Source organism: Morus notabilis, unplaced genomic scaffold (genome assembly GCF_000414095.1).
Source record: "Morus notabilis unplaced genomic scaffold, ASM41409v2 Scaffold326, whole genome shotgun sequence".
In the NCBI taxonomy this organism is placed as follows: Eukaryota; Viridiplantae; Streptophyta; class Magnoliopsida; order Rosales; family Moraceae; genus Morus; species Morus notabilis.
The window spans coordinates 265,207-275,188 of NW_010364880.1; the positions used below are offsets into that span (position 1 = coordinate 265,207).

Sequence of the window (9,982 nt, forward strand, 5' to 3'; positions counted from 1 at the left end):
TGTCAAGTTATGGTTCATAACCAGACAAGTTATGGACGAAAACAGTAATTTGGCCTATTTATTAACTTACGTAAAATATTGACCTATTAATTTTAATTCATCTCAAGTCTTGGCCTATTTCCCTATTTCTCCCTTTTTTTTTTTGTCATAACCTTTTGCAAATATATTATTTATCTCATTCTAAATAATTTGGTGTTATTGTGGCTTTTTATTTTCTCTTTATTAATTGAATTTTTTAATGGAGTGTGACATAAATAATATTTTGTATCACCTTAAATGGTATTTATGCCTTTTTCTCCTTTTTATTTGTTTTTGTTTTATTTTATTTAATATGCTTCTTTATTTTCTTGATGTGTGTGAGATTTTTCTTTTTAGTTTAATGAGTTTTAAAGATACGAAAATTATTAATTATTTTTTTTCTGTAAAATGTACATGAAAGCCACGATAATTGTTTTTTCTTATATATGTATTTAAATGAAGAGATTTATGCCTCTTTTATTTCGCGGATTCGAGTTTTTAATTTGAACTGAGATGTGACATTTTCTGAGAGCTTTTCACTGTAGCAGAAAAAGTTAGATGTGACGTTTTTTAAGAGCTTTTTACTGTAGAAACCTAAAACTGAAAACTCGAATCGGTGAAATGAACGAGACTGATGTAGGGGTGGCAATTCGTGTCACGTGTCGTGTTCGTGTCGTGTTTTGATCGTTTATTTTTAATTTTACAGTCAACCCGAACACGACCCGTGACACGAAATTTTTTAAAAACCGTAACACGAACACGACACGACCACTTTACGAATTGACACGACACGACCTGAAAATGACCCGTGACACGAAATTGACCCGTGAACCCGAAAATGACACGAAAATTGTATACTTTTATTTAGTTTTTTACATATTAATAGTATAAGATTTTACAATAACATCCATTGAAATTAAGCAAATAATAGTATAAGATTTTGAGTATAACTATCACAATATCACAAGTTCATAATAAAATTTAAAATATGTAATGAAAAATATATGTATTTTTTAGTTTTTTACGAGTTTCGTGTCGTGTTCGGGTTAGGCGGGTCCAACCCGAAATTACCCCGTGTTTTTCGTGTCAATTTCAGGTCGACCCAATTCTGACCCGAACATCTTTTTTCTCAACCCTAACCCTCAAAATTCACTTTTTTTCTCAGCCCATAAATTAAAATTATAAGAAAAAAACACTGTAACAGAATTAAAATTATGGATTTACATTGTTGCAGAACTCATATACTAAATATCACTAAAATTGAAAGGGGTAGAGTTGTTTTTTTTTATATATTTATTTTTTCTTCTAAGTAGAGGAGTTTTTTCCCTAATGTAGATAGTGTTTCTAACAAATCGTTGTTAAATATCCTCATAAAGTTTTGAAATGCAATGTCCGTTTGTACCCCATTTTTAGTTAGGACAACATTCATCTAGAAAAACGTCCTAAAAGAAGAGTCCTCTCAGGTAGATTTTGTTTCTGATGACATGAGTTCATACACACATATAGACAATATCTACAATGTTAATCTCATATATAATATATAGTTTTGATGGTCTAATATGCGAACAGAGATATCAAATATGGCAGAAGCAAAACTGTGCCACAAGCGAAGCACGACGTGGTCTGGCATGTGTCTTAGCAGCCCAAAGTGTCACAGAAAATGCATAAGGTGGAGGAAGCAAAGCTCGGCGCTTGCCACCTTGATCAATTCATTGGATTTGCATGCTTCTGCTACTTTGATTGTACTGAGATTATGAGTCACTAGTCTACTTTTTTATTATAAAAATTGAATTTATACGTACTATATTTTTCTTGTTTCATATAATTCATTAAATTGGGATCGAATTGCCACAATTTTTAGAGATTTTTAACATGAGTGAAAACTGAAAAGTGGAAAGGAGAGTGATAAGGGGATTAGTGGAAGGATTTTGATATGCATAATTGTTTGGTGGGTTTGAACAGAGGAGGGAATACATTAGTTAGGGGATTTTAAAGTATTGATTATAAGTGAGAACCCGTACCAAACACAATAAGAAAAAAAAAAAAATCATCATTTTCTTTATCTATTTTTCTCACCTGGGTTATATGCCTTTTTTTCCCTTATTTTTTTAATTCATTTTCTTCTACCACACAGCTTAAAAAATTCGGAGACTAGACCTGCCATAAATAAAAAGCAAGTAAAAGTACAAAAGATAAAGAGTATATATATACAAAAGATTAGGGTATAAATAGAAATACAAATTAGACTGTTTTTCTTTAAAGTCTAGTAAGAGAAAAGAGTAAATAATAAGTGAGTAAAAAGTATAAAATGTGACAAACATGATTAGAAATAAAAATTAACTGTTTTTTCTTAAGCTCGAAGTAATAAAAAAGAGTAAATAACAAGTAAAAAGTAGAAAAGGTAAAAGACATAAGTGAAAAAAAATATTTCCATGACACATGTATGCTTTAAGACGCCTTTTTTCTTAAACTCTAAGAAAAGAAAAGAGTAGCTAACTAGTAAGTAAAAAGTATAAAAAGTAAATGGCATAAATGGAAACAAAAGCTAACCGTTTTTTCTTAAACTCGAAGTAAGAGAAAAAAATAAGTAACAAATAAGTTAAAAGTAAAAAAAAAATTAAAGGTAAAAATGAAAAGAAAATATTTCATGACAACTACATGCTTTAAGATGCTTTTATTATTTACAAGTTTCGGCTACCACTCTATGAACACAACCATCAGCCAATTTTTCACCAATAAAAGTTAATTGGCAGTCCTCTAAATCTTTTCCGAGAAGTTATCGTATCATTTTTTTTTCTTAATTAACAAGGAAAGAGGGCAAACAAATAAATTCAATAATGAAGATAAGTGGACAAATAGTATACAATAAAAGTCAATCAGAGAAAAAAGTGAAAACAAAAAAATAGAAGAGACATAATTTGAGAAAGGAAAATGAAAAGACACCTACTTGCTTAGTTACTTTAACACATTTTTAATATATAATAGATAAGGTAATTTGAATTTTTAATTACTATTATGGTTGCACTCTTTTACTATTTTATAATAAGATTTTTTTGTCATAATAAATTTTAAAATTAAGGAGATGTGTAAAAAAAAAAAAAAGAACTAACATTCTTTATTTTCATTTATTTTTTATAGTATTTTGATTTAATCATACTATATTTTTCCTATTTGGTAAAAGAAAGAAATTTCAAAAGTAAAATATAGGAAAACAATCTTCATCCTCGCCTTGTTAACTCGTGATACAACATTTATTTGATTGGGTAATTTTAAGATGAAAAATAAATAAATAATCATACACAAATAAGACTTTGAATTAAAAATAAAAACAATGTTTCAATTTTTTATGCAAAAGTTTTTAATATTATACGTAATATATAACCTTCTGCATACTGTTTTTATTTAAAAAAATATATACAATTAAACATGAAGAATAATCGAGTAATGAAAACCTATCTTTGCGTCAGTTTAAAGTTAGCATTGACAAGATGACTTGCAGCTAAAAGAATGCCCCTCTAGCCTCTAGTGGGAGAGCATAAATATTTATGTCATTTCTAAATATCATAAGGTTTTTGTACTCATTTTCTCTCTTTATATGCTCACTTAAAACCTATGAAATTCTAAATAAATTACATAAAATAAAAAAAGAAATTAAAGAGTGTTATATTCTCCAACTTTCTCAACGGAAAATTTAAATGGATGCTCTTCCACTGAGTGAGTATTAGAGCTATTGTTGGTCCCGGTCCAGCTTTAAACTTTTTAGGGTTAGGGCTATGCTGGATTGGGCTGACCCTCTCTCTTTTAAAGCCGACTCAAATATTATAGTTTTAAGTTTTTTTTAAAAATACATTATAAAATTCTGAGCAGGACCGGGCCGGCCTGAAATTTCTCTTTAGGCCTCCTAACTTGGGTTGGGTGGCCCAAACTTACACCTCTAGTGAGTATATAGATCTATACCATTTCTTTATTACTATAGGGGTTTTTTTTTTTTTTTTTTTTTTCTCACATACTCTCTTGAAATAATAACTTAAAAGAACAAAATTCTAAGAGAATAACTCAAAAGCGCAAGTCAAGGGACGCAATGATATATGTGTAAAGAGCGTAAGTCAAGGGATGCATAGATATATGTGCTCTTTACACATATAGTAAAATTTCAAAAGTAGAGTTTAAATGCATAGTAAAATTTTGATATCATTATAACGACTATTATCATTATATAGTATAAAATGTGACATCATATTATGATAATGATTATGTCATTTTTACTATATTTATAATATTTTATAAAATTTTATCATGTAGTATAATTACGCCGATATATTTCCTACTTTTTTTGGGGCCTATTTACAGATACAACAAAATTTAAGTAGTAATGTTAAAATATAGCAAAATTTGATATCATTAATATAATAACTATATCATTATATAGGACAAAATATGATCTTATTATGATAATTACTCTTATTTTTGCTATTTTTCTAATATTTTGAAAATTTTATAAAATTTCAATTCAAGTATGAAATTTTGCCCTAGTAGAGCAATTATCTCTCTCTCTCTGTTTTTTTTTTTTTTTGAACTTTCCAAGTCCTATTGGGCTTTGACTCGAAGGGAATCCCAGCCCTATTAAAATGGGCCATCAAATTTCCATATGGGCAGGCCCATTTAACATGACCAAGGCCATGATAGATGCCAAACCCAAAACAACGACGTTGTGTCGTGGGTTCGTCTCATCGAAACCCTAGCTGTAAAAATCCCTAATATACTCTCATCCTCTCCCACTTCTCATCATTCTCTGCTTCGGCGACTGCCTCTTCTCCAGCCTCTCGCCTTACGTCTCTCTCGTAGCTTTTCCTTCGATCCAGCCATGGTAAACCTTCGACCATCTCTCTCTCCCTCTCTTCACTTTCTTCATATCTCTCTCTCTCTCCCTCTCTTCATATCTCTCTCTCTCTCCCTCTCTTCATATCTCTCTCTCTCTCTCTCTCTCTAAAGATCTGATGAGATATTCATGGTTTTCTTTTCAGGCTCCGAAGAAGGACAAGGCTCCTCCACCGTCCTCCAAGCCCGCCAAGTCCGGCGGCGGCAAGCAGAAGAAGAAGGTCCGCTTCTTAATTATCTCAAAGTTTCTTCTTTTTTTGTTTTCGATGCAAAATCTGAAATTTAGCTGTTCTTCGGAGTATTTTTGGTCAAGATTGTAATGCCTTTATTGTTTGGGGTTTTTTTTTTTTTTTTTTTTTTTTTTTTTTTTTTTTTTTTTTTTTTTTTTTTTTTTGGAAATTGCAGAAGTGGAGCAAGGGAAAGCAAAAGGAGAAGGTGAACAACATGGTGCTGTTCGACCCGGCCACTTACGACAAGCTTCTCTCTGAGGCTCCCAAGTACAAGCTCATCACTCCCTCCATTCTCTCGGATCGTTTGAGGGTAATTCTTTTCTCTTCCCTTTTTTTATTTATATTTTGTTGATGGGTTTGTTTGATGTAAATGTTGCAAATGTTTTTTTTTTCTTTTCTTTTTTTCTTTGTTGAATGGTGATGATGGCTTCAAGTTCTGAATTTTCTTCTTAAGAATAAAAGTTTTTTTAGGGAGATATAGAACTTTAATTGATCTGCGTTGGTGCTTTTGTTCGTAAAATATCCGATGTCCCTTTTGAGATTAGGGGCTTTAGTACTACATATAAAGTACTTGATATGTGTTTTTGGCTTATTTATATTATCACTGTTTAAAATTGCTAATACTGAGACTTTTTTAAGTTGCCAATAACTCATTGTGTTTTAGGTTTTGATTTCAGTAGAAATAACTTTTGCTTCTGCTGCCTTTTGTTCTTGGCAGCAGCAACATTTTCTAGGTTTTCGTAGGTTTTGTATAAATTCTCGGATGGATTTTGATGTAAAAACTGTTTTCTAGGCAAGGACTTGACGCCTCATGAAAAAGCCTTGAGGCCCGCCTCACTGTTAAGAGGCAGGAGCCTCATGTAATCCCCTCTCTTGGGCTTACACAAGACTTGTTTTTCGACTCGGAGTGAGGTGTACCACGGATTCAATTTTTAAACATTTTATGTGAGTAGTATTGTTTATACAACAATGGAGACATGAAGTAAAAAAGCCTCGAGGCTTAAGCCTCAAGAGGATTACAAGAGGCGCGTGCTTCTTATGTTTGAGGCAAGCTTTTTGCTGAGGGCAAGTCTCCTTTTAATGTATGCCAAATTTACACATTTGTATAGAGTTGTGCTTCCACGCCATGTGGTTGGCGTATTTTCCAAAAATTTTATGTGCTTTTGGTTTTTAGTTTGGTCAGTGCCATTGATAATGCTACCTTGCGAAGAACCATTATTGACAATAAGATTTGCATACAGTTAAACTTTTTCTACGACATAATATTATCACGTAGCGGGTTAAAGATTGTTATTATTAGCCTTATGTTTAACGTTGGCTTTGTTGCTTCTTTTGCGTTTTTCTTTTATTTTTGCTGCATGTTCTTATTTTCTTCTGCATTGCGCTTTACAGATTAGTGGATCTCTCGCAAGGAAGGCAATTAGAGAATTGATGGCTAGAGGCTTGATCAGGTTGGTGTCTGCTCATGCAAGCCAGCAGATCTACACAAGAGCAACGAACACCTAAAATTTCTTAGTGCCCATGCTTATTTGGTTTATTTAAGTATTTGTTGAGTTTCGTGCTATAATACTGTTATGTCAAGTTTTGTGATGTGAGAATGTTAGCTCTTTTTAGACACCATTTGTCATGTTTCCTGTTTTGAAGGATTGCTTTTGGAGTAATTGAGAATGTTTCGTTTTGAGCTCTCATTCATTTTTCTCTTTACTTATGAGTGAGGTTCTTTTTTCCTCTCCCAATTGGTTAAATGCGTATGGACAGATATTTGATGTCGCTGAACTTTGACATTGAAAACGCTAAAAATGGTTAAAGTAAAGTTGAGAGTTCTGTTGCATGTTCTTGGTTTAAAATGTAGTACAAGTCTTTAAGGTTTTGGGAAAGCCCGCTTCTTGTTTCAAGAGCGTGAAGCTTTCTACTATAAAGTGATTTGTTTAGAACTTTAGATTTGGTTAAAATCACAACTAAACTGAACCTTGTTACATGAATACAAAGTTTTGCGTTTGCCTGCAATGAGAATAGTTGCCTTTCTGGACTTTTAAAGTTCTTGTTTGTTTTGTGCTATTGTGTTTTCTCCACGTAAGTTCACTTTTCAGTTTAAGTTCCTTCAACTCAAACCTGAAAAATGAATGGATAAAATTACATCAACTTAGAACTTGGTTTTCGATGTTTATGAGTATACAGTATTTTCTATTATATAAATTTTAAAAAGTTCTCAATTCAAATATGATAAACGAACCGGTAAAATTACATCAACTCTGAACTTGTTTTCGATGTTTATTAGTGGTCACTATCGAGTACTGATGCATGTTTTTTGAATTTTGATCTAGTTAAAATTACATTAACACAGAACTTGGTCATCCAACAGAAAAACACAAGTTGGTTCACGAATACGAATTTTTGGGTTTGCCTAATAAATGAAAGTTGCTTTCATTTCAGGACTTATTATATTTTTAGTGCTCCATAAGAGGCAACTGTCATTTTGCCCAAAAATACGCATCCCTGTTAAATCTTCAAAAATCATAAAATAACCATATTTTGCCTTATTAGGATGGTCCCGACTCGTTTCTAGGCTGTATAATTAACCAGCTAACCAATGATTGATAAGTAGCTATATACGAGTTGATCAGACTAATATGTACAAGTTGTACTGGGGATCTTTGATAAAGAAAGGGCAAAATTCTTAAATCGTAATGCGGAGGTGGTATTAGAAGGGATTGTGTCTTTGTTGGCGGGTTTGATCGACGAATAAAATCGTCAACCAATCATAGTTTGCTATTCCATGTACAAAAGTCATTCGAGTATTCTACCAGTATACCGATTGAGCATCTTTTCTTTCATTTTGAATTTTTATATCTAGAAAATAAAAACAACAACCACACGATTTCTCTCTATATCTTAATCATCTCAATTTAGTGGCAGGTAGAAGTCTCTCACCAATTTCAACGTTAGCTTCTTGGCAATATCAAATGACCAATGCATATTTTCTTTCTGACCAGAAAAGTGAAGAAATTTACACCTCTCAACTATATATCTAATGGTACCTAATCACTTCTATAAAATGTAACAAGATTCTGCTTGATTAATGACCCATTCAAGGTCATTATTCTCGAATGTTTTATAATTAAGTCTAACAAGTCCATATATATGCTTTGATTATTTATGCACTTGATCCATCATGGCCAAATATTTCATAATTCGTTGTGCCACATTCATTATGCTCCTCGTCTTCCTCCTCTTGCCTCTCTTTTCAGCTGATCATGGTGAGTATATATCTTTAATTTGGAACATATTCATATATATATATATATATGATCTCTTTAACTATTTTCATTATTTTGTGAGTTAATTTGTTTATTTTGCTCCCTTTATTGACGATATATGCGTACATGCATGCAGATAAAAAAGTAAAGGTCGAATCAAAAGTTAGCGACCAAGATCGGTACGTGGAAATGGACTGAGTTTTGTGTTTTGATCTCACACACAGTGTACATACATACATACACAGTATATATATATATATATATATGTATATCTGTTTGAAGCTTGAACATATAGCCTAAGTAGGGGGAAAAAAACTAATTGAATATCTAATAGAAATATTTTACTTTATAATATTTGTCATAGTAAGTAGGCACTCTCGAATTTGAAAGATGATGAATTGCAACCTAGGCAGAACATCCTCTCTCAGTTTATTCAGTTACAAAAGATGTAGGGCATATATATATTACCTTGCAAAAGCATATATATTGCCCCCCTCTCTCTCTCTCTCTCTCTCTCTCTCTATATATATATATATATATATATATATATCCATGAAGAGATACATTTACATTGAAAAAGTACCTCTATGTGAATGGTTGTGATGTTTGAAGAAGATGTGTTTATTCAAGAAATGATACTTCTGTCTTTTAATAATTTCTAGATAATTTATAGACTTAATTCATGTTCTAAAACACAATATTATTACTAGATTTTGTGTTCAAGGGTTTGTTGTATCTTAAGAGTAATTTACAATAAAAACTCATTAATAAACTTTAAGAAGTAATTGCAAATAAAACCTTAAAACAAACTATACCCTCTTATTTTCAACATTCTTTTCATCCTCTACACTTAAATTCTCTGACAATGTCCGGTAACATTCTTGATCGTGTCTAACTGTCCAGGTCTTAATAAGATGACTTCATGAATGTGCTGACAGCCAAGTCTAAACGGAGATTTTATAAGCGTGCTGATAATTGTAATTTCATGATAATTAGTTTTTACTTTTTCCAAATCAATTGTAATACAAAGTCAAATATATTTCACGTTTCAAAAGCGCCTTATATATATACCATTTGATGAAAATAAGACAATCCCAAACAGTTCTGAATTATTTTTTGATCCATTTAATCCAACATTAATGTAGCAAAAGCAACGCGCAGCATTACTTAACATTATCCTTTCCAATCTTAAGCAATGATTCATATTCAATCCATCACACTAGTAAACATAGTCGTATTTATCAGTATAGTAGGCCTATATACTCTCTTCTACATTTTTTTTAGATAGATAAACCTGCAATTAAATTCTACACGATTCACAAATATACGCGTGCATAGCGTGCTCCCCCGTGGCGCCATTTCAATATCATCATATTTAGTACAAGAATTATAATTTTTAAATTCTCAAAAAAGTGATTATCATGAGATTCATTTTCCCTCATTTTAAGGTAATTTGAATACCACCCAACATGGTATTATTCAAATTCTCAAGAATCTCAAAATCATGAGAATCTTATTATTATTATTATTATTATTATTATTATTGTTATTATTATTATTATTATTATTATTGTTATTATTATTATTATTATTATTATT

The 9,982-nt window shown here is 31.4% G+C and overlaps 1 protein-coding gene across 1 annotated transcript; it reads left to right on the top strand.

The window, feature by feature from the left end:
• The first annotated feature begins 4,728 nt into the window (after positions 1 to 4,728).
• On the top strand, positions 4,729 to 6,814 carry LOC21392113 (40S ribosomal protein S25). Its single transcript, XM_024171486.1, has 4 exons — positions 4,729 to 4,885; positions 5,043 to 5,117; positions 5,302 to 5,436; positions 6,519 to 6,814. Exons 1-4 carry the CDS (start codon positions 4,883 to 4,885, stop codon positions 6,630 to 6,632), a joined length of 327 nt encoding a protein of 108 aa, XP_024027254.1. The 5' UTR covers positions 4,729 to 4,882; the 3' UTR covers positions 6,633 to 6,814.
• The last annotated feature ends 3,168 nt before the right edge of the window (positions 6,815 to 9,982 follow it).